Source organism: Lissotriton helveticus, chromosome 12 (genome assembly GCF_964261635.1).
Source record: "Lissotriton helveticus chromosome 12, aLisHel1.1, whole genome shotgun sequence".
Lineage (NCBI taxonomy): Eukaryota > Metazoa > Chordata > Amphibia > Caudata > Salamandridae > Lissotriton > Lissotriton helveticus.
This window is the reverse complement of record NC_136073.1, coordinates 196,999,607-197,024,899: the sequence shown is the minus strand read 5'-3', so window position 1 is coordinate 197,024,899 and position 25,293 is coordinate 196,999,607. Positions and strand designations below refer to the sequence as shown.

At 46.8% G+C, this 25,293-nt stretch overlaps 1 protein-coding gene across 7 annotated transcripts in view; it reads right to left on the bottom strand.

Moving 5' to 3' along the window:
- The window catches only part of GSE1 (Gse1 coiled-coil protein), a 1,171,749-nt gene that overhangs the window by 90,198 nt on the left and 1,056,258 nt on the right, over nt 1–25,293 (bottom strand). For all 7 annotated transcript variants that reach the window (XM_078669590.1, XM_078669592.1, XM_078669591.1 and 4 more), the window contains one exon: nt 11,482–11,700. In XM_078669590.1, coding sequence (XP_078525716.1) covers nt 11,482–11,700 — 219 coding nt within the window. The remainder of the gene's footprint in view (nt 1–11,481; nt 11,701–25,293) is intronic.

Sequence of the window (25,293 nt, the reverse complement as noted above, 5' to 3'; positions counted from 1 at the left end):
GGGTGTGAGTGTTTGATTGGTTCAGATGCTCCGTCCATTACCACCCCCCTTTGTACCGCTTTTGGCCGCCATAAGTGTGGCAGGGTATGCTCAGACGTGAGTCCCTTGCTCACTTTGCCACTGGATTCAAGCAAGCCGGGCTGAAGACGGCTGTAATGCCAGAAACCGGTCCTCGGAAGCTTGTTTCCGGTCCAGGGAAGGCATGGCTTGGCAGTTTGGGCTGGACTGTTCCCATGAGGCACAGGGTCAGACTGATTTGCATATAGCCATGTCTGAACTGGGGTGGCAGAGTGGGCTAAAGAACAGTGATGGATTAAACCCAGATCTTTTGACTGGGTGTGAGTGTTTGATTGGTTCAGATGCTCCGTCCATTACCACCCCCTTTTGTACCGCTTTTGGCCGCCATAAGTGTGGCAGGGTATGCTCAGACGTGAGTCCCTTGCTCACTTTGCCACTGGATTCAAGCAAGCCGGGCTGAAGACGGCTGTAATGCCAGAAACCGGTCCTCGGAAGCTTGTTTCCGGTCCAGGGAAGGCATGGCTTGGCAGTTCGGGCTGGACTGTTCCCATGAGGCACAGGGTCAGACTGATTTGCATATAGCCATGTCTGAACTGGGGTGGCAGAGTGGGCTAAAGAACGGTGATGGATTAAACCCAGATCTGTTGACTGGGTGTGAGTGTTTGATTGGTTCAGATGCTCCGTCCATCACCACACCCTTTTTTACCACCCCCTTTTGTACCACTCGGTGAAAGATAAGGCAGGGATGGAGGAGAGTAAATGAGTGTGTGAAAGAGTGAGAGAAAGTGTGAGTGAGTGTGTCCCCTCCTCTTAAAAGACCAAGATTTCAATAACTTTCTCTCTGTTGGCCTCTAATTTCATAGGCAGTGCTTTCCTACTAACCCTCTGACATGTCTGCCAAATCATTCCCGGAGTGAAATTGGAAAACCTCGGAGCCCCGCTTCCCATACTTGTTACCCCTGTAGGAAAGACCATGCACACAAGTCTCTCCACGACCTGGGCCCCAAGTACCTCAACAACCGACTGACCTTCTACACGCCCACCCGCCAGCTACGATCTGCTGGCCTCGCCCTCGCCACCGTACCACGCATCCGAAGAGCCACCGCCGGAGGCAGATCCTTCTCCTACTTGGCGGCCAAGACATGGAACTCCCTCCCCATCCACCTTCGACTGACCCAGGACCATCTCGCCTTCAGGAAACCCCTTAAGACCTGGCTGTTCGAGCAGTAGCGGACCCCCTCCCCCAAGCGCCTTGAGACCCCCCCGGGTGAGTAGCGCGCTATACAAATGTTATGATTGATTGATTGATTGATTGAAGCGCCCCATGTAGCCAACCTTGGATGAAGCACACACATCTCAAAGCTTTGAGAGGGCTGCCCAGGCTTACAGAGTGCTACGGCTCGTTCCTTGGCACCCTTCAAAGCTGGATACCCTTGGCATCCCTAAAACCAGCAGAAATTGAAGCAATAATATTTGATCTCCTGTCAGCCCTGCAGTCTTACTGCCCACTTTGAAGCTGAAATTCACAGCAAAACGCAACGTCACCAGGCCTTAATGTGCAACTTTACCCAGACCACTAAGGAAGAAGTTACGAATTAGAAACCTCAGGAAACCACCCTATCTGAAGAACTCCAACCAGGAGCCATGAGGTGTGTGTATACCTAGATGTAGGTTGAGACAATCACAGTGAGCAGAAGGGACACCAGAGGAAACAAATCAAAATGCAAACAGAGTGCTCTGGACAACACCTTCAAGCCTAGAATTTGTGCCCCAAGACAGCGCTTCCACGACATATCACATGCGCAGAGTTGTGACGTCTCGGCTCAAGGTACTGTCTAGAAAAGCCTGTGCCTAGCTGCTCTTCGGTCACTCATCAGAGTGCCTATGGGGCTGGTAGCTCTCAAGCAGTTTCTTCAATGTGGCCAAATCCTCCGATAGATGTAAATAAACCAACACAGTCTACCTAGAAAACGCCTTCAACAGAACCACAATCTAATCCAAGCACTGCATATTTATTCGCTACAGAAACAAGAACAAGTAAGCTGGTAAGGCATGCAACCTAGCAAAAGTACAAACAGAATCCACATTAGCTGAATAAAAGCAATTCTCTCTCGGAAATAAATAAACATGTCTGCATTGTTGTAAATAAAAAAATTAACGCATACAAAATAAACACAATATTGGTTTATTATTCCCCCATGATGCAGAAGTCATACTATGTAAATAAACAAAAAATGCCATGCGAGATGGTTTTGAGTCATAAGTTACACCTTACAGCAGACGTTTTCTTGAATACACCCAAAATCCACCACATAAAAGAAATGAAGAAAATCTGCCCCTAAAATGTGAGACTTCTCAATGCAGAGAAAAGCGATGTTCAGTAAGGGCTAAGGCCCAACAACAGAATAGGTGCTTCAAAATAAGAATTGTATTTAATGTTCTTGTTTCTCACCAACGTGACTTGACTTTACATCCAGAAGTATAAGGTTTTGGAGTATTTATCAGAAGTGAGGCTCTGAAGTCATCTCAACGTTAAAGGCGAGATACGAATAGACCAAAGGCTGCATGACACGCCCCTCCTCTAGTTGGCGGATGAGCTGTATATTGGCACTACCCAGCTGTATGTATGCATTCATGTATGTACGTGCGTGCAACTGTAAAGCATTCACCTAGCTGTTAAGCAACAGAGCACTCTACAGAGTGAAGGAGAGAACAGGGGTGACGCGAGCAGAGCTAACTTACAGAAGGATAGGGTCTTCGTGTAGTGTTGCAAGGCAAGGCCTTTGTGCATCACTTCACTTGCAGACCAGGTATTTCTCCAAGCATCAAGTCTCCAGTTCCCTCTGGTCGTGTAAGTTAAGAGGACCTTGAGGGATCCAAGTCTGGATGGACGTCTAGCTCCAGAGTGTGTAGCAGGTGGTGGGTTGTCTAATCTTCTTGGATTTGTCGCCAACTAGGACCTATCACTGATGCATGAATTAAGCAGCCCCCAGCTACAAGACCATATTGCACTTCACAACCTTGATAGTGAAGCAGAAGACCTTGAAAGCAATACACCTGTATGAGGGCAGCCAGAGAATGAAGATTTAAGAGGGTGAAAGTGATCCAGCCATATGTTTCTTACTCACTGGAGTTACGCGCTGCGTAGAGTCGGCTCTTCAGGGGAGACCAGTGTAGGGGCTGCGATGGTGCACCCTGTCCAGATATGAAGAGCCAAGCGTAAGGATGGCTCTTAAGATAGGTTCTGAGAGAAGTGCCTAAAATTTGAGCAGCGGGATGTCCATGCCATCAGTCCACGCAAGACATTCTCGGAAGTCTAGTAAATAAAACACAACTATTTGATCAGATATGCCACATAGCCGAAAGTATGGTACTTTCCAAGTCGGATATTGAGAAACGTGGGAATAATAGGAGGAGGTGCAAACAAGTAACTGTAGCCTGTCCATTAGGCCACCTGTAACTGGAGCAGGTGAGGGCCAGATGACGGAGAGGTCAATGCTACTTAGAAGGTGAAGAAAAAAAAAACTTAAGGTGAACGCAGGCATCGAGCCAACAGACACTACAAGGTGGCCACAAGGAATGAATGAAGCAGGGCCTAAATTCATGCCAAGAATTGAATTGAACAAATAAACTTAGCTGATTTACAGAGTTTTCAACAGAGTAGGAGCTCAAATTAAGGGGCTTTTGAAACTCGAAACCTCAATCTGTCATAAGGCGATAAGAAGTGAGACGTGGAGAAAAAAAGCAAAGTATCAGAGGTGAAGCAGCAATAAACCCCATCATCAAGATTGGGCAAACAAAGCAAGTGTTTGCTTCAACAATGAGAAGGCAGGACTTGAAACAAATCCTGTTCTAGGGCAGGGCAATACTAGACATCCGCCGAGCATGTCACCCGCAGAGTGGGACCATTCTGGTCGCAGAAGGAGACAACATGGCTCAGTGGTCAATGGAGAAGCGGCAATAAGTCACTTTATTGAAGGCTGAAACAATCTTTGCAATGATTTGCAATAAGGGAGACGCTGAAGGCATACGAACAGAAGAAGTGAGTGAAATAACAAGCAGATGTGCAAGCAGAGGCGGCACACTGCGGTTCACAGATTCGAGATTAGGGGCATAAGAGCGTTGCCCCCTCTGAGATGCCACATGATGTAATGTTTATTACGTTAAATGTTTAAAAATATACCTCAAGACATCCACGGCGGCGCTATTGGGCAGAGGTTTGGGTGTAGCCTATCTGATTGGGAAGCTTGGGATAAACTCAAGTGCGCATGTCGGGTTGGACAGGTCTCTTACTGTGTCCAGCCTGGCATGCGCAGAAAGGGGTTTGTTACTTTCTGCCTCACCACTTTTAGCATCCACTAGCCGCCACTGGTAGAGATTAGAAGTTAAATGAGACTTCTGGGCCGGTGGCCATCTTGTAACTTTCCGTCAATAACAAGAAAAGAGATATCACTTACCCCAAAAAAGTAAGAGCACCACTGATTCAGCTTGTACAACACACACCACACCACAGCCATAAATGAGCAATGCAAAGAGCTCAGACAGGTCATTGAACAACGTACTTGGCAAACAGGGAAAGATAGAGAGTGCTTTTCAGCAAGTTCATTGGCCTGTCTGCCTTGCATGACAGTTACTGACAATTTCAAGTGTTTCAACAATGTAAACATACCCAAACTGAAAGCTAACTGACCTTCCAGAATATATGTCCAGGCAGGATTCCCAAAGGACTGTTACATACCAAGCTTAATAACTACCAGAAAAAGTCAAAGTTGAATAGGTGAAAATAATAGGTAAGATCGATGGTAATTCTTGGAATAAAATCGATGCTTTAAAGAGGAGGGGTTATCCACATGGACGGCTACTGACAGACAATAGTAGTAATTGTCTGGAATCAGCAGACACAAACCAAGCATCTCGTCTGCTGAGATGGAAAGCTGAATGTGCAAGCAGAACTCAAAATATTTGAAGTAAACCACTTATCTAGCGTTAGGGATTGGAGGAAAAAAAACAGGTGAAATCAGTGTGGATCAACACTAAAGCTTACTCTCTGTCAAAGGGAAAGAGAACATAACAGAGGAAATTAGCAGATACAGCATAGACAGCTCTTTCATAGAAAGACATCTCATCCAGCTCAGAGAAAGAATCAGTGGAAATCCTAAATAAAAACAAACATTAAGCATTTACAAGGAACCCGAAAAGCAACAGCGTTAATCACGGAAAATGCAAACAAAATGTTTCACTCGCCAATAAGTAAAAAGGAACCAGCAGCAATAAGCAGTTCGAGGCTGAATGTCTACATTGTCTAGGAGCAATTGATGTAAATTAGGAGATGCAGGTCAAAGCATTCAATACCTCCCTGGGCACCTACAGAAACCAGCGCATATGTACGCCAATGTCTCACTGGGATACAGAGACACAAGAAAGGTAATACCACCACTGAAATTACCTCATATTTCACCATATTAATTCACCACTAATCCGTTATAGGCTAATACAAACCTTTGTCCTCCTCTATCCTTCTGCTATCATTTCATATCCAAATAACTGACTAACCTATCCACCACATAAAATGTACTTGCATGTTTCACTATACTAATTCAACACTAATCCTCTATGGGTCCCGAAGTAGCGTGCTACCTGACGAAAAAGCGCTTTGACGCCGCGTCAGGGGTAGGAAGCGCTATATAAATGCAATTACAATACAATACCTATGCAAAGCACTGAAAGGCAAAAAACAGGCAGTGGCAGTGAACTAAACATTCCAGTTACTGGTAATGAAGAACACTTGAAATCAGAAACACAACACGAAATGGAAAAACAAGTTCAGTAAGCAAGCTCAAGTCCAAACATGTCAGTCCATCAATCGCAATGATGACATCATCATCCTATTGAGTGAGAATAGTGTGCAGTGTGGACACGGCTGAGAACATGGAAAGTACAGACAAGTGACCCGCTGCCTCCCAAAAATCACTTGGAAATGAGAGCCCCTAGACTAAGAACTTGGGTGTAGTAGATTTTAGAGTGATGGCTTTCCGACCTTCATTTAAAGCCTGCAATGAGGTGGCGCGCAGCTCTCTGAAACGGATTGGGGGTCTAGGGCACCCCCACCTTTGAACACTACAGGTGCCCAATGAGGCCACTGCCTCCAGGACTTTCTGGTAATAAAGAGTGCCACACTCACGAACCAGAGTGGCGTAGACTGGGGACTGACTGCTGTCAAACACTCACTCAACGCCAGCAGGCCCACTGCTCTCTGAAACTCGTTGGTGAACACCAGTGGTGCACAATGGTGATGCAGTGGTGCTCGCGAGGGCCACGAGCACGGGTGGCGCGCGGCGACGACGACGCTCACCGGAAACACCTGGAGCCCGTGCGTGACGCAGCCAGGCTCGAGCCCTCGCAGTGCGCCGATCACGCAGCAGCTGCAGGCAGGAAGTCGACGCCCCCCCCCCCCCCTCGCGCACAGGGAGCCGGAGCGAGCAGCACCTGAAATCAGAGCAGGTGCGCGCAGGAAACGTGAACTTCTCATTACTCGCGAGGCCTCCTCTCTGGGGAGCCACTTCAACTCTCCTCAGGCAACTGCACACCAGAACCGACGCCCTGTCGGCGTATAATTGATGCACAATTATCGGCAGCCTAGATTGGACTGGCACGGGGGCTGCGGAGCTGTCGTGCCAGCACCAGATGGGAAAGAACCGCAGCAGCAGGATGGCAAGCCTTTGCAGGCCATCCACCAACTCAAATGTCACCAGAACCCGAGGTTTGTTTGACTTTTTGTAATATAAAGCGCCAAGCTGCAGTACAGCTCCTCTAAGGCGCTGCTTCAGGAAACAATCAAACTGAGATGATGAGGGAGAGAGTTGCAGGTAACATGGCCAGCACTGTGCATCAAAGACTTAAGCCGGAAAAAGGTCGGTGGGAGTGCCTGCTGGGGTCTTCTATGCCATTCGTCAAGTGCCCCACACTGTAATGAACTACAGGTGAACTTTTTAAGCAGAAAATCAAATTTGATGGGGAAAATGCCAATGTGGTCTTCGGAGAGCGTAAACAGTGTAGCTTCTATGTCCAAGGTTCTGGTGTGTCACTCTCGGTGGTGGTGTGGGTGGAGGGGGGGGGCACACACACAGCATTCGTAAACAGCATCACTTGGGTCAAATCAGAAAAGGGCAAGCTTTACTCAAGCCTCGTGACTTCTGGCGACTGCAGATTCTGGGCGGTGCACAGACGCCAGGGGTGGAGGGACAGGTGAGCCTCGAGTTGTTTTCCTAAGGTTTGCAAGCAGGGCTATTTGCAGAGCACTTCCGGGAGTCTGGGTCAGCTGGCTGTCTAGAGACGCAGCGGTCACATTCACGATTTGTTGTGTACATGCACTTAGCACCCACTCTGCTGTCTCACACTGGTAATAAACTCAAGCGCTTTCAAGGGTTGCATCCAGACATGGCGGCGCAGACTAGCACAGCACCATGCCATTATCCATCTTGTAGGAACACTTAATGCATAATGCCAGCCTTGAGGCTGCTTTCCCCAAGCCAAGTTTGAAGCTCAAGTGTCTGTCTACTTTCAGCCATTCCTAATTATTCTTAAACACTTAAACACTGACCGGCCCATTTTGCTAACAGAATTAGCTTTTTTATGTTGCATTTGGTGGGTATCAGTGAAATGTATAGCATCCCATTGTGCAGGATTTGGGCAGGTGCGTTAACATGATTCAGATCTTCATCATTTAGAATCAATGAGATGCAAAGTAAAGGAATGATCTTTCTACCACGAGGGATTCAAGTAATCTTAGAAGACAGAGTGATTGAGACAGCACAATTTGAATTTTCACTATGCAGGATTTGTAAAGTTAAAAAGATGAGAACCTTCTGCCAGAGAATTCATGCTATCAACACACCGCCGCCAATAATCCAATATATAGGAGATAATACACCACCATCTTCAATCATGCAATAGTAGGGGAATCAAATGATGCAACACACAATAATATAGAATTTGGAAGATCAAAGATACTGCCTATAAATATAGAGAATTTAGGAGATCAGTTGATGTCGTCTTCAATACCACCTAACTTGAAAGATCTGATTCAGTGTTCAGTAATGCAGGAATTGTGAGCTTAGACAGCACTGCCTTTGTTCCTGTGGAATTTGTGAAGAATAGGAAAGCCCAGAGATAATAAATCCAGCTACCATGCAAAACTTTCAATCACATAAGACTTTCATCATAGAAAGTCTGTAAGCTCAAAGGATACAGCTTTTCTAGCAAAGAACTTTGGAAATTAAAGATGGTCCGGCGTTCACCATGCAGAACCAAGGAAAGTACAAACTTTCTACCACCTTCCATGTTGAGAACCAATGAAAGCAGATGATGCAGTTCTCATTGGACAGTATTTTGGAGAATTACAGAATGATACAATCACCACCATCCACAATTTTTGAGTTCACACCATGAACAACCTTCTACCCTACATCGCCATATTTCCAGTCTTCGACCAGCCTACTCAAAATGTATGCAGCAAATCAAGTTTATCTTCACCTCACCAAGCTTAACCTTCCATGTATCCATTAATTATTAATCTGGACTCCATCTTGAGTAATCCAGAGCCACCTACTCTGCACCTACACATAGGAGATTAAGGATACAGCTGTTCTCATCTTGCTCCTGGATTTCTCAGCATCCTTTCACATGGCCAGTAACGGGGCTCCAATTCTTACCTCACCAGGCAGCACAAAGACAGCAGTGTCAATCAGAAGTTACCCAGATTAGATTGGCAACCAGTTAATCACCTTTACTCCGCATTAGCCAAGACTAGGGTTGCACAACTTTCAATAGGGATAAAAACCAGTGGCGGATCTTCCATGGGGGCGTTTGGGCGCCGCCCCACTGCTTTCTCGCCGTGCGAGAAGGAAGAAACAAATAGTAGAGAACTACCATTTGTTTCTGCCTTCTCGCACGGCGAGAAAGCAGAAGTTCATGCATGAGAGAGTGGGAGGGGTTACTCGAGGGCAGGGGGGGAGTGGCTTTTCCCACTGTTGTTAATACTGTCTGTTTGGGCAGCCTGAGAGGCTGTCCAAACAGACAGTATTAACTGTATTAATAACAGCGGGCAAGCCGCTCCCCCCTGCCCTCGAGTAACCCCTCCCACTCTCCCTGTTCTCTGTATGCTGTAGCATACAGAGAAATGACGTAGTGTTGGGGCAGCCGGCCGAGCCAATCATAGCGCTGTGCTGTGGTGCTGGGGAGGGAGGCTGCCTGGCTTCCTGCGTGACGACGATTTGAAGAACAGGACGGCGGGATTCGGAACTGACTTGAAGGCGCCAGCGGGAAGATAAGGTAAGTTAAGTTTATTGACAAATGATTGCTCGCAGGTGCGTATCTTAAAAAAGAAAAGGTCACCGTGTGTCTGTTAGCCAGAGATTACTGTTCGCTGAAAATGTGCAACATGCTCGCCCAAAAAACACAATCCATGTATTCCTTTAGCGTAAAAACATAAACGTTTCCCCAAAAGTAAGTTTTGTTTCCAGAAGAGGCCACTCTCGCCTAGAAAGTACCAGCCGAGGACGTTTCAGGTTCATCTGGTCAAATCACTCATTCTGTCAAGCATACATTAAAATGCACAAGACGCATTTTCCACAATAATAACGCACAGGTATCTCCTGTACCTTAAAAAACCTACATGCTTGCACCTCGCTTCCCTGCAGGAAAAAAAACATGCCTCGTGTGAGACGTTTGTCATCCGAGTTTACTGCTCACAATAATGGAGTGATCACAATCACTGAAAAGTTTCCTCCAAAAGCTTTTGCACTGTCCCGATCCAGCCTACCAAGTGACTGCGGTACCGTTTCCAGCTTTTAAACCATGATTGTTAGCTCAAAAACTGTCTCTAGAGTCCCAGAACAGTCTGGACCCAGTCCAGCTACCCCGAGGCGGAGTAGAGGAAGAGGTGAGCACTCCGGCAAAGCACTAGGAAGAACTTTCACTGGGCTCAGCGAAACCAGTATATTAATGGCCGGCGCTTTGATTGTGCACTTTAGAGAGAAGTGAGCGCCGAGCAACGTTAACAAAATGCTCATGTTAACGTTGCTCGGCGCCCTCTAAAGTGCACAATCACAGCGCCGGCCACTCTTTTCAACGAGCCTTGTTGTTGGCATGACGTTGCTCGGCTCTCTAATGTGCATAAACATAGATACATCTAAAGTCATGATAATGAGAAGAGTGTTTTTTTTTTTTAAAACAGGAGCTTGGAGTATAAATTGCACAGTAGTTTAAAGAGTAACTCAAAAAACAAGTATCTGGGCGTTGCCATTGAAAGTCGTGAAACATTTTTCCCACAGAAACTGCTGATCAAAGCATTTCACACAAAAATCGGGAATACAACATTAGACCCAATGATAAAAGTTATATGTGCCAAATTATTGCCAACCATTAAATATGGGTCTGAAGCAATGCTCGCTCTATGAAATTCATTTTCCGTCCTACCACTTACAAATGTCACCAGCCGCCACTGATAAAAACATAAATGCCAGTAAGCACAAAACTGTGTGTAAATAAGTGACAACTCCTATTTGGCAACAAAATGCACACAGTGGAGTACATTTAATTATTCCTTTTAGGTGACCGGGTAGACCATGTCCTTCAAATGGCAGGGAGAACCCTTCCTCTGACCTTCCCCAGTGATTTTCTCCTAATTTTCCTCTCAATGAGACTCGAAAAGCTATCCAGTGAGGCTCGAGGCCCTGGCTAGCTTGGCGACGGACTCTGTCTCTGCCAAGCTGAACTCCAATGGCGCTTTGCCTCTCTTACTTAACATTTTTTCATGTTAACATACTATATTTATACTAGGGGCAAAGTAGCAAAGAACATCATTTTAAGGTTTGTTTTAGTCAAAATACCACCTTAATACCTCCTTAAAATGTCTGACACACTTACAGTGTGTTACAAGGATTACATATATTAAAAGGATTTGAAAGGCACTTCCAATTTTCAACTTTTATCCACTATTTTTGGTGTAGTATTCAACCAAACACCAATATGCTTTACCTTGGCGGAAAGACAGCGGTTACAGAGTCTGCGATAGTGACTCTGTAGTTATAGTTGAGAATTACTTTAGAAAATTAAAAACACCATTTGGCATAAACATCATATATAACCATGCATTCTGAAAATATGAATGCCAAAAAGTATTCAGGGTCTCATTTGGAGTTGAAAGGCGGAGGGGGGACAATAGGGTATCGCCGATCTCTTTTACTCATAACAGGTGAAGAGCTAAAGTTTAAAGACCACCAAGATTGAGAAAAACTTAACCCATAAGACATTTTGCCTCAGGACTCTTGGCTTGCCCCTTGCTCGCCAGTAGAATGATATTTCAATGGCTACTGGTGCAGAGAAACTGTACACATGAAATAATTAATACCTATGCAAACATAAATCAAACATCAGCAACAGGTTGCTTGGTGTCTGCCTTACCTCTGGGCTCCTCTGCCTGCTTGGCTAGCTTGCGCAGTGCAGCGGCAAAACTGGAGGAGGGGGCCGACTGGACGGACAGAGTGCTGCTCGCCGCCGGGCTGCCATTGGGAAGCAGGGAGCCATTGATGGGGGAAGGGGTCAGGGGACTGACCGTCGCCGTGCTACGCGTCGCTGTTGAAAGCATTCCTATGGATGGGGACTTCGGCTCATGGCTCATGCCTGAAACAATGGGGAGAAAAAAATACAAAACAATGAAAAACTTCCATCCCTCTTAACAAGAAGCATACACCAATACCCATGTTTAATACTAGTTTTAGCCATAGGTATTCCCATTTAAAAATTAAGACATATAAGGTATTGCTCAAGAACAGCAGAAAGGCCACAAGTTAAACAATCTCAAGAAGGAATATGTTGCTGAGACAAAAACACCTACATCCCATGCAGAGTGCCCAGATGGTTGCCCAGGTACAGAACACATTTGCTGCATAAAAGGGGTCCCAGTGTTGCAGAAGACCTGCCCCCATGTAAACAGTCCAGACCCTTAGTTACATGGGACATATTTGCTCTTCATAAAGAGGGAGTCCTAGGGTGCTGTAGGGAAGAGACATGTTCTCTAGGTAGAAAGGCCCCTGGATTAGGGTGGAATATATCTGCTGGATTCATGCAGAAGGCCTTGCAGGTGGCTCCCCTTAAATTAATTCCCTACAGTATGAAGAATACAGCCATGTGAACACCATTTTAAGGATGTAGACAGATTTATATAATAATGCCTACCTCTGCGTAACAAGCAGAACACACAAATTTTGTGCACAAAACAACTTCCAAAAGAGCACGTAAATGTACAGAAAGATTTTGCAGATGCATATACTTAAACAAGCGGGTCGCAGATGCTCTAGTCTAAATTAACGTGCCTGCAGCAAAGCAATACAACTACCTCCCCTTCTAACCCTCCCCCCCCAATACATTGGTAACTAATTATCAATTTCAGCACCACTGCATGCTGAAATGATGGGGTCACGCTTACTCCAATTTGGTGCACCAGCAAAAATAATGTCAAATACATCAAAGCCAAAACATGCATGTTTTTTATTACTAGCCTTTATCCTTTTCATACAAGGCAGCCCACGCTTTAGTCTAAGAACCATTTACAAAGATAAAGAGGTTTTGAAAAGAAACTTGTAACAATACTCTATTCTCGTCTAGCAATAAGTAGTCCAGAGCACCACATCGTGGCAACAGTTTTGGCTTTGGAAACCATTCAGGTAATCCGAGCTTCTGTTGTGTGGTATCTTGATGATGCATCTCTAGAAAACTGGTATTTTGTGTGTCTTTGACAATTAGTTTCTAGACTGTTGATACATTTAGTAGAAGTCCGTGTTCAATACGAAGCAGAGATGTGCCCAGGACTACACAATATTGTGAAGGTGGGAAACAGCCATTTGCAACAATGACACTAAACCACATCCGTCAGAAACTTGTCACTTCTGGATTCTGGAACTTTGTGATATTTTGGTGAAAAAGTATCAGTTTGCTCAGGAAGAGCCTGTAGGTGCTGAAGACGCAGGGCTATGCAGCATGGGTCATCTGTTACTGACAGGACAAACACTGAACGCAACAAGCTGTGACTGGCGGGTTAAGAAAGCCAATAGTCTGATGGACCGTCCATGAAGGACCAATCAGAGGATGGCAATTAAAAACGATGCCGTGAAAACAGTAACTCCCTCTCAGTATATGGTGCATTACCTACTTTTATGGCCTACCCATCCCTTTAAAACAAGAACAATATCTAGCTTTACAACACCAAACATTAATGGGGGAAAACCTGTATCCTCAGCTCTGAAAAGTTTATGCCAGACCCATGCTGAAAGGTGGGTTCCCAGTGCTGTGTCACCCGAAGTGCACCCAACCCGCCCTCACCCTTCTTATCACCATTCTCTACAGGTTTTAATGTCCAGCTACAGTGAAGATTAAAGAACCGCTAGCTTCAATGCAGTCCTTCAGCACCATAGCCTCAGCGGTGAATACCCGCCCTCAACAGTCCTGAAATTAGCTTCTAAAAGCTGGATACATTTGGGACAGAGACAAGTGTGTTTGTGCAAAAGGCACACAAATAGATTATTATGCACTTGCCGGACAGCTTCACACACACACACACACACACACAAAACATAGCACATTACAGTAAAATTCAGTTTAAAAGTGTATTTCTTGCAAATGTATGCTATAATCACTCCAGTGGATATGAGGGAAGATGGTGCAAGTACTGTTAATGTATTTAATTTCATTCATAAGAGCTGTTGTGCTGTGGTGACGGGGGTCAGCAAGAACAGCAGAAACAGGCTAACTGCTTAGTTTGCACAAATTCAACACCCCTCGGAATATTGGTCGCTTGATATACAAACCAGTCTGACAATTAACATTAAAAAAAATACTGCGCTGTCTCTACACCTGATGTTACTACTTCTGAGAGCAGGAAGCTCCAATACAACTAATTTCAACACGCACAACCACCGAAACCTCATCCAGGTGCTGTCACTTCCCAGCAGCACACTGGTCCACAGAGATTTGCAGAATGATCAACAAGGCGCTGCCATGGGACTGGCTCATCCCACACTCTTTCGGTCATTCAGAGGTACCTGCACTTCTTGGCCATTCCATCACGCCCCCAGAGGACTATGCCCCGGGGTGGGGATACTCCGGGCGGTGGACACTTGACTTAATTTGGTCCAGCAGCAGAGATGAGCGTCCCATCTAGGGAAGCAGGGATGAGAAGCTGAAAAAGCACTAGTCCGGCTTCACCAACTTCACCCCCACGCATGTGTCATCCCTCATGGAAAGATTTAGGGACACAAACGCTTTCTGCAGCAAAAAGTATCCAGCAAAGACCAGACCTGGTATCTGCACTCCTCTGCACCACAATGTATGGCAAACATCCCAAAATATTCTTAAAGGACTGGATCACACTAAACAAGCAGAGCGCAGGACACCTTACCTCTTTAGCGAAAAGGCCTGCATCGAAAGGACACTGAAAAACCTGTGTCATCAGGGCATCAAAAGGCACCTGAAGCCAACACCAGAAGGCATGTGATCACCAGTAAACCTGAAGACCTATGGCAAGAGGTCGCTGGATGAGCCAAGCACACAAAACCACTGACAACCCAGCAACGAAATTCCTGTCAAAGACCTCTATGCACCAGAGTGCAGGGGGCAGCTACTGTAAACAAACAGAGCCGAGTTAACAACATAGAAGGATCACAGGACAGAGAAAGACCCACATCGCACCAAAGTCACAAAGATCAGCAGCTGACAGGATAGAGAGACCCCAACAAACAGGACAGCAGAGAGACCCCAACAAACAGGACAACAGAGAGACCCTAGCAGAGAGGTCGTTTAAAGACAACACCAGACAGAACAAGGAAGCCTCGGCAGACAGGGCAACAAAGAACGCTTCTTCCGCCGCCTCCCCCCAAACAAGACATTTAAAGGCCACTGCAGATAGTTCATTTAAAAACCGCAGCAGAGGGGATTCCGAAGCCCCCTTGCAGTCGGGCGGGAGACAGGGAAAACTCTCTTTCTCTGAGACAGCAGCGAGAACAACTGAGAGAAAGCACAAACTAAAAAGAAAGGTTGCCGGTTCCTAGGGCCTTCCCCACCCGAGCCCTCTCACAGAGGCGACGGCCAAAACTCCGAACCTCGGGCATCGGCGCTCGTACCTCTCGGCTCTTGTGTTTTATAGTTTGTTTAGACGGCGTTGATGAAAAGGCCGGGCGACGCCATTCCCCGCGACGCGCGCTGCAAGCTGCGGTAACAAAGCCGGCGCAGACCCCTCCGCGCCGCCGAGGCCAGCCTGCCACCCCGGGCCGACAGCTGCCGCCGGCTCACATGGCCCCCGCCCCGATCTATAACATCCAGGGGGCTTTGTCCGCGCGGCGCGGCGCTCTCTCCATTGAGCCGGTCTCAAGCAGCATTGATCCGGCCGTTTGACCCCGCCGTGCCCTCCACTTTTGCACTAAAAGGAGAAAAGCAAGGCGAAAAAAAGGGGCGGGGAGGCAGAAGGGGGTGCGGCGGGGGCCTGGCACCCTGCCAGCGGCAGATCCCAGCCTGCCACGCACCGCCCTGCCTGCCAGGGAGGCTGCACACACGGGGCAGGGGTGGGAGACGGAGCAAGGCCTCTGCCCTCAGCCCAGGCAAGGCGCAAGCGCCTCACCTATGACATGCATCAGAACAAGGCCCTCTGCCATAACCACCAAGAAGGCCTCAGTGCCAGACTCTGCCACACCTTCATAGCAGTCATTAACAAGCACTGGCAAGGCCAATAGGTCTGGGGTTAACGCGTAAACACATTAACACAAGCATTCACAAATGCTGGGGGGGAAAAGTAAAAAGCCTTTTTTTTCAAGTAGAATGCATACAAGGGCATTAAGAACTAAAGGCAACACACATCATAAAATAACTTTTCGGATATTCTCATGTTTAGTTGTCCTGTGGCAGGCTGTGCTGGTGATGCACAGCTATACAGCCAGAGCAAATAAATATTTAAGATTGTGTCTCAGGCAAGGTTTTGGTGGTGATGGCACTGAGGCTTCTCTCATTTGCCAGGGCGTAGGTAGGGTGTGTGGTGTGGTGTGGTGTGGTGTGTGTGTGTGTGTGTGTGTGTGTGTGTGTGTGTGTTTGTTAGTTAGTTAGTTACACTGATAAAAACAAGGAAAAACTTAATTTCTGAAATTGTAAATTTTGGATGTTGGTTTAGTGGAGGGTTCTGGATGGGATACAAATCTTTATCACACCGCCTGGTAAGCAGGCGTTTCTCCACTGGAAGGATTTTAATTAAGTGGCACGAGTATAAAAGCCATGGCTGGTATATTCCAATGTCCTACATTTGACTGTGGCAGCGCTCTGCTTGAGATGCATAGCTGGAGTGTGCCAATGCCCTGTAATTCAGTCATTGCTTAGAGGCAGGGATTATAGCACCTGTCACTGCTACGAATGCATGCCTGGACTATGCCAACGAACTAGGATTAGGCGAACGCGCTGAAGGGTTCAGGTTGTCAAGCGGTGTTACAAAGAGATGTGTGGAGTCTGTCAATATTCTGAGGCTTTTCTAGAAACTTTATCCGCAAGTGGGCAACATTTCCAGACACGCCCAGGCTCAGAGTTCATGACATCAAGAAGCACACGGTCTGCCTTAGGCAGGGTGGCGCGCCCGACATTGGCAACATGCGCTCTTTGGCATACACTAAGTTCTCACAGGTCTATTGGTTTTCGCTCATCCATGCCATCTTAACCACAAGGTCCCAGGATAGGGCCTACCACTCTGGGCTGTGAGCCCCCGGCGGAAGAGTGGTAGAAAGAGGGTCAGTGACAAGTAGAAGGACATGGGAGAGCTTGCTCCAAATGGTACCAACGTGGACATCTCTGAGAATTCCTGTGTCCCGATCAATCACAACGCACTGAAACGCAACTTGTTTCTATGTCACTCAGGACTGCTATGTAGCCTGTAAAAATGACCATCACTGCTAAAAGTAACAACCACTACAAGTATCAAATGCCACATGGCACATAAATCAAAACACGCTCACTGGCAAATTCTATGCTCCGTGCAGGGGTAGGCATGCTGCATTATATCAGATGAACAGGCGCGGTTCGTCCATTGGGGCGTGGGGGCGTAGCCCCCCTGCCCGACGCCACCCGCAGCTCCCTCATGACAATCATGTCAATGAATCAACATGACGTCAGACCGCCGGGCGGGCGTCATGTTGATTGATTGACATTGTACAGGCGGCAACACAAGTACGCATGCGTGGGGACGGAGGGTGAATTTTTACCCGTGACCACGCATGCGCACTTGGGTTTTTGCGGCGTTGCGCATGCCCATCAGGAGCCCTAATGGGCGTGCTGCGGGCGAGAAGGTACCTGTGCCCCTGGCGCCAGGATTGGCCAGGGGCGCTGTGAGCCTGTGACGTGTGGGGAGCAGAGCCCAGAGGTGGCGCGGACCGGGACCGGCAGCAAGGTAAGAGTGTGTGTTTTTCTTTTATTTTAAAGTGTTTGGTGCGAGCGTGCGTGTATGCATGAATGTTTGGTGGAGAGTGTTGTGAATGGATGTGTTTGTGTGCATGCGTGTGTGAATATATTTCTTCGAGTGTTGTGTATGTGGGTGGGGGGGGGGGTCGCCGCCGGCCTGAGTGGCCTAGGGCCCGCACTTGAAAATCAGTTTGCGCCCACCACTGTAAAATGTCACCAGCCGCCCCTGCAGATGAAAGTATATAGAATATCCCACTTGTATCGTTTGACGTGGCTGCTGATTCTAGGTGCCACAGTGTCTTTGCTGACTGGTGGCTACCAAGTTTCTTCTTTAGCAGAATGGCCAACTTTACAATATCCAAGCATGGATTGTGCTACCGAAGAGCCTGAACTCGCCTAGCTGAAGCAATGATCATTACTACAGCAAACTATCCGGGACCTATCATTTTTTCTGCTTGTGAAGTTCTGGGTCCTAAGTGCCACTTAAGTGTATGACCTTCCCAATACTGATCAATCCTTCAGATGATTAACTTCCTGGTTCAATCGCGCCCTTGATCTGACAGCTACCAATCATTCCTTTTGCTTATGAAAGGTTTTGTTCCAATCACGACTTCTGTGGAAACATTTACAGCGACTGATCAACCGTTCGGTTTATGAACTTCCGTGTATTAATTGTACCTTACACCAATAAACTTCCTACTATCAATTATTCAATTACTTTGTTTACTTCCTGCTACTAATCACTACTTCCTCGTATAAATTTTCTAATGGTACAGGACTACACCTCTGGTTATGAGGTTTGTAACAGTGGTAGTTCCTGTTTCCTATGAGCTGACTGAAAATCACCTACGGGGCGGTGGGGGTGGAGGGGGTTTATATAGCGCAAACTAGACCCGAAGGTAGAACGCTTTACATGAGCACCAGTTACATTCATTTTTGTTAGGCACAGAGAGAATAAGTGATTTATCCAGACTCATAGGATGTTTATCATTCCTGCTGAGACCCGAACCGGGTCCCCCATCTCCAAAGTAGACCACTCTAGTCATTATGCAACATCCTATTCCCGGTTACCGAATACTCATACTGCTTACAGGTTCGCCAGCACCTGCCTGGTTAAGGCCTCTGCATAGAAGTGGTACAAAAGGGCGTGGTAATGGACGGAGCATCTGAACCAATCAAACACCATAAGTGTGGCAGGGTATGCTCAGACGTGAGTCCCTTGCTCACTTTGCCACTGGATTCAAGCAAGTCGTGTCTGAACTGGGGTGGCAGAGAGGGCTAAAGAACGGTGATGGATCAAACCCAGATCTTTTGACTGGGTGTGAGTGTTAGATTGGTTCAGATGCTCCGTCCATCACCACCCCCTTTTGTACCTCTGCATAGAAGTAGCAGGCTGTCCAGCTGGGTACTGACCCTCATCCACCCAACGACCACTCCCCTTCAAGATTTTCTTCTTGCCCACAGCATAAGATTGCAACCTCTTGGAAAATCTGCAGTTCCGACTGCCTCTAAACGCCTTTTATGAAGTCAAAGGGTAGCTTCTCATCTAGTGGTTCCTTTGATAATGTACAATGTTCTCTTTCACATCAGGCTGGAGGCTTAATATCGGCAGAGAGATACTCAGAGATCTAACCCTGCATCTCTAAAGAAAGCATTGACCACTTTAAGCATCCATTTCAAATTAGTTGTTGAAAACGAACTTCAAGCCCAACATGCTGGTGAATCTGGGATTTCTGAACAAAAAAGCTAATTATTCATATCACTATTTTTCCTTTGGTGCAGTGAAACAAGTGTCTGCAAAGATACCTGGTGTATTCTGGTTTACACTTTGCCCCCACGCTCGCCCTCACAAAGCTGCCTCTTTGAGAGACGCCTTCACATTTCCAAGTATGTCTGTTCCAGTCATTCTTGGAAATGTGTTTTCACGGACGGGTCACTCTTTGTTTACAAAAGGGATGCTCTCAGGTTTCCCTTCACAACACTTCACTAGGTGGTTGATTACATTTTCACCCACATCTATGACTCTGCTGTGAATGAGCTTGGGGAGCAGATGGTGTGCGGGAAAAGGCAGAAAGTGAAACTGTAGTCTCTGCCGCCATGTCTACAAGCGCTCAGTTGTGATTGGTCCGCAGGCTAGACTTTGTCATCAAGACTCCTCTTGTGCAAACTCAATCCCACAGGTGCTCTACACACACTCATAACACACACCTGCAGGTGGACTGTGTGCCGTGGAACAGGTGAGGCCTGTAACAAGTGGTTCATAAAGACTCGACCGAACAAACTTAAACATCTAGTGATCACATTTTAGGTCGGCGACACGAAACAAGCACAAAAGCATATGGTGGCAAGGCCAAGCCATGCAAGCAAGCCTTGACACCTGTCTACATATATCTCACCTGTTCTGGTCAGGTCTGTTCTGGTCAGGCCTATTCAGGCCAGAGAGACAACAACCCACTAACAAACTTTATTGTCTCTTACGTCTCCAAAAAAACCTTCGCCCAGAGGAAACACCTGCTCCATTGTAACCTATGGTGGTGTTTTGGAGTGTGAAGGAAGCAGAAATATTGCATTGTTTGGGTCTGGCTCTAAAACTGTGACAACCACGCTGCAACCACAATGATCTGCCGACGGCTTTCGCGACAAACGGTAACCGCTGCTGCCCACACTTGCAATGAAAAAAAAAATACCACATGACTTGGAGGTGTGGGATAAAATCTGATGTTGATAAGGATTTCCAGTTAATCAAGCACTGACATAGTACAATGTGTGACCGACCTAAATAAAGGCAGCAACAGTAAAAAAAATCAATTAAAAAAGCAGAGTAAAGTTGGTTACCGAAGCAGGCGATGTGGGTGGAACAGCATAGAAACCACATTAGGCTTTTAGTATCAACTAGTAGCAAGCACACAAGAAGTTCATGAAGAAAACAGGGGTGGTTAATATGTTTGCAACATGGCAGACACCGCTCTCGTTCAATCAATTCTTTGGTGAAATCCACACACAGAAGCCCTGGTTTCTACCATCAAAAGGTACAAACAAAAGAGATGGGCAAGCCTTTATCATTTTGAGCATTTTTTGGGATTCCTTGGAACAAAAAATTGCCATCCCCCAAATGATTTGCCTGTCCACAACTCCTTCATGCGCCTTAATTCTGCTACAAAATCAGCAATTATAGGACACGGCGACTGCACAATTGTAGGTGTTCATGGACTCTAGTGAATACGATGCTGCTTGGGAAACTAGTGACTTGGGTTCTAATGGCATCTTCTATCAGACCCCAAAGTAACTGCTTTAAGGCTCGGGCTTTTTGCAGAGTTGTTTTTGGTATAACAAGGCATCCATTTTGGTTCTGGGTCAAACAGCATGCTGGGAAATATTTGCATTGGGTAGGGAAGCATGTCGGGGAGCCCATTCTTTGGTTAAGGCTGAGTAGCCTTGGACTTGAGTCTGGGTGATCAACCTTTGTGTTTGGTTCTGTTCAACAGAAAAACCGGCACACGGAGGCTGGCACGGTCTTCATAGAAGATCATCGCAGATGCGCCTGAAAACAGTCAACTTTTCAGTTTATACAGTTGGTGCCCCCAATTAAAAAAATGTTTTTTTTACAAGTAAACCCATGTTCTGCTTCTCATGTCAAGACGCCCACGGGCAAACGCACGCGCTCTACAAGTTGTATTAATAAATAAATAATAAATAAATAAATGTTAGAGGCACTCTTGCTTTAGTAAACAAGCACTTAGTTGGGAGCTCTGCCCCCTCCATTCCAAGCATCCAAATTAAATTAGAAAAAAACTCACCAGAAGCACATGACCCATTCGGGAGAGCAAAGTTCACTCCGGAATTTGGATTTTTAATCGGGGTTAGGCGCTAAAAGCCGTCCTGAGAAAAGGCCAATTCCTCAGCAGCACTCGAATGCCCGCGTGCTGGGCTGCCTACAGAACATGGCCATCCAGGGAAGCGCGTGCGAGCCCACGCGCATGCGCGCTTCAGTGCCTGTCACCCGCCGGGCCGCATGTATCAGCGGAGCGTGACCGGGCTGAGCCTCTCGGTGCCAGGAAACGCCTCGGGAGTCTTAGCCTACCCGAGAGGCTGCTCGACGCGCTTCCTCCATAATCCCCCTTTTCCTTCGAAGATGCCAGGGCTTTAAGTGGGCCGGGTCTCCAGGGGTCTGAGCACCGGGAGTTTTTTAAAAGGGGCCTCGAAACGGGTCTCTATCGGGCTCTGTTTTGAGCCCTGACACAGTCAATTCGTTTTTTCAGGACTGCAGGGACAGCTGTCTGCTGTCACTGCAGTCGGGGAAAAAGTGCCAGGGCGCAAAACAGAGCCCGATAGAGACCCGTTTCGAGACAGCAGCACATGGATGTGCGCTGCCCACACTGCTCACTTCTCAGTAGTAGAGAAGTTACAGCATGATGTCACACCAGGTGAGTGTTGTGGAGGAAGGGAAATCCTTTAAAGAGTCATTTTCTTTCTGGATTTCCCTTCTCTTTCTGAAACTCAGGAGCAGCTGCATTGTGCGTGGTGGGGTCACCAGGGATTTAATTGGAAGCTTTGTCAATATTATATACAAGTCATAATTGCAGCTTTTTTATCTTCTGAAACTAATAACCATTGACAAAGCCAATATTCTTTACTTATTGTAGGTATGAGGTTACTTGTATCAAATATCTGAATGCAATGACAGAAACAGCAAAATACAAGTCGGGCGGCACACTATGCGAAGCACAGATTTTTTGAGTAAGTGATTTAAAGTCACGCCCCTAATTACACTTGCCACGCCCCTTTGAGCCCTTTGAGAGACCCCCCAGTTTTTTCATCCCACTTAAAGCCCTGGAAGATGCTATTTTTATCCCCGGATCTTTCACTGCTCCCAGCGCATTTTCGAAGCCCGGCGTGTATGTTCAGGCCCACCATGGAAGTGCGAACAGATTAGAGATGTATCCGAGGAGGAGACGTCGTCCCGGGTGGAGTTACAGCGCGGGGCGCGCGCCGGGAGGAGGGGGTGGACGCAGCCACGTGCTGAGTGATGATCCGAACAGCCTCGGATGGGGAATGCAAGGCGAATTCCAGGTCGGCCCGTCTTGCAATAGAAAACCACCATGACACTGGGGACAGACGCCTGAGGAAAGTGGGGACAGACACCTGCTGGCCCCCTGAAGAAAGTGGGGGCAGACGCATGAAGAAAGTGTTACGTCACTACTGAGGTAAGCATTACTCTGCAACATAAGAACTGGAGCAAAAATACCACCAATGACGAAGAGAGAGTCATGGCCATGTGAGGTTTTAACAATTTTCAAATACCCAGAGTACAATTAATCCTTGCTGTTAATCCAAAACTCACCCTTTCCGTGAGCATTGCTGCTCCTCTGGCTGTTGTAGGGTGCCTGGGAAAGCCACCATTGCCTGACCCGGGCAGGCTTGCCTTCTCAAGAGTCCTAGACCCATACCTCGGTTCATCCTTTTGGGAGTGCACATGACCTTCCACAAAAGGACATCTTGAACAACAATGGACCTTCTCCAAACTAGATACAAAGAAACACGTTTTTTGAACACTCAGAAGACACCACAGCTCCAATGCAGAACATAACGGACCATCTTGACACCCGCCATGGCTTGAGATGTGAACCGGGCGACCACGATAAACTCCTGAAGCCGTGACCATAGGTGCGCCTGAACCACAAGAACAGGATTCAGACGCTACTGAAGATCACATACATCAGGGCTTTGTCATCATACCTTGAAAATTCCCACAGATGCAGCTGAAAATTTTGTTTTAAGATGCAGTGGAGTAAAGAAAGGGAAAACAAATTATATAACGGCTATAGCAAGAACTCTGTAACAAACTATTACTTTTTTTCACATGTGAAGCAGAACTGCTCCAAATGTAGAGCGCGATTAAGTCATGCGCTCCTTCTACTGCGGGTTGCAGTCCTACTATAGAAGTCTATGTACATCACCAGAGAACGATTGGAAGGAAGCCAGGACGCCATTAACATACAGGTTTCTGCAACCACATATCAGAGCAATGGTTAACAGTTTCAGATTAGTGCTGTATTTCAATCAATCAATAACACACTGTGTGAGATCAGCCCACTCAACTGAGGCACTTCTCCAGGAAACAAGAGAGCTTGAAAATTCTCAGATAAAGGAGAGAGAAATATGGAAAGTGAGACATCTCTGCATTTATTTTACAGGTGGGTAAGATGGTATCAGGCTAATTTAAGAGAACTAGTGTAGATGACACAAGCGTGGAGATTAGTATGCCTTAAATGTACCCACTTCACAAGCCAGACTCTACCCACTGGTTTCGGAGTAGAACAAAGGCAAATATCCCTGCTATGCTGCTTCTAACAGTACCAAAGCCAATGCTTCAGATCATGATGCCGGACCAGAACCAAAGCACAGGGTCCAAGCCAGCCTGCCTCACAGCTATAAGTGGGAAGGGTATGCCCAGACGAGGGTCCCGTGCTCACTGTGCCACTGGACTCAAACTAGCCTGGCTGATGATGCGTAATATCCCGAAACCGGTCCCAGGATGCTTGTTTCCGGTCCAGGGAGTACCTCGCCTGGCAGTTCGGACTGGACTGTTCCCATGGGGAGCAGGGTCAAGACGGAGTTTGCATATGTCTGAGTCCAAACTGGAGTGGCCTTGTGAGCAGAAATACAATGGAACAATGGATTAAACCCAGATCTGTGACTGGGGGTGAATGTTTGATTTGTTCAGCATTCCGTTCATCATCAGTTCTTTTTACTTCCACTTAAAACAAAAGCAAGAGCTTATAGATCAACGGTCAGACTAGAAAAAAAAACTTGTGTGGCTGGTGTGCTTTTCAACAATGAGCCAAAGGAAAGGATGCTGGACGGTTGACAGCTTTCAGTGCATGCTGGTATACTACCAAACCAGATTCACAAGACGCCTGCAAGCACACACCTAGTGCACCAAAACACCAGACAATCCTATTTCATCTACAGCAGGACAGTCACTTATGCAGAAAATTCAGTTTCTACCACCCGTCTTACACTGGTTAAAACTAGATTTTTACAGAATGCACTTCTGGCTGGTAAAGAGCAGCAAAGCACAAGCAGCAGCTCAAGCCTATCAAAGTCTATCCAGTGGTGAATGGAAGAGAATAAGCTGCTGTTTCATCATCTGACTTATTTGCACAGGAGTGAATTGTTGGTTCCCGTCTCTATACCAGCCTTTGATGGTGTCAGGAGGCAGCTAGAGAGCCCAGGGCCAGTTGAGGAAATAACTACAGCGGGGACACCAGGTCACTTCATACCCAATCTCATGAGCAGCTTCATTAGCAGAGGCCTGGAGTCAGGATTCTAGCTCACAGCACACCGCGAAGAATTGATGCACAATGAAAAGGACAGCAAAGACGAGGGATGCCAAGAGACGACCATCATTTAAAGCATTAAAGCAACAGACGACTAACCCTCCTTCCTCCCTGTATCTCAACAACCCAATCCCTGACAGAAGCCATGACCGCCAATCATTTTAAGGATGGGAAAGCCAAGAGCCCACTCTGAAGCAGGAAGCCATTCTTGGCAGTCATTTAGAGGGAGATGAAGAGAAGAAGCCCACTCAGCCAGAAGAAAGCTACACCCCACCCTGCAATTACTGAAAGGAAGGGAGAGCAAAGAGTCCACTTCAAAAGAACAATTCCAGGTAACATTCCTTTATTTAAATTATGGTTAAAGTCAAAAGGCCACTCCATCAGAAGCACATCACGCCCCTGATTACTTAAGGAAGCCAAGAGCCGACTTCACCAGCAGAGGGCCTTTCAC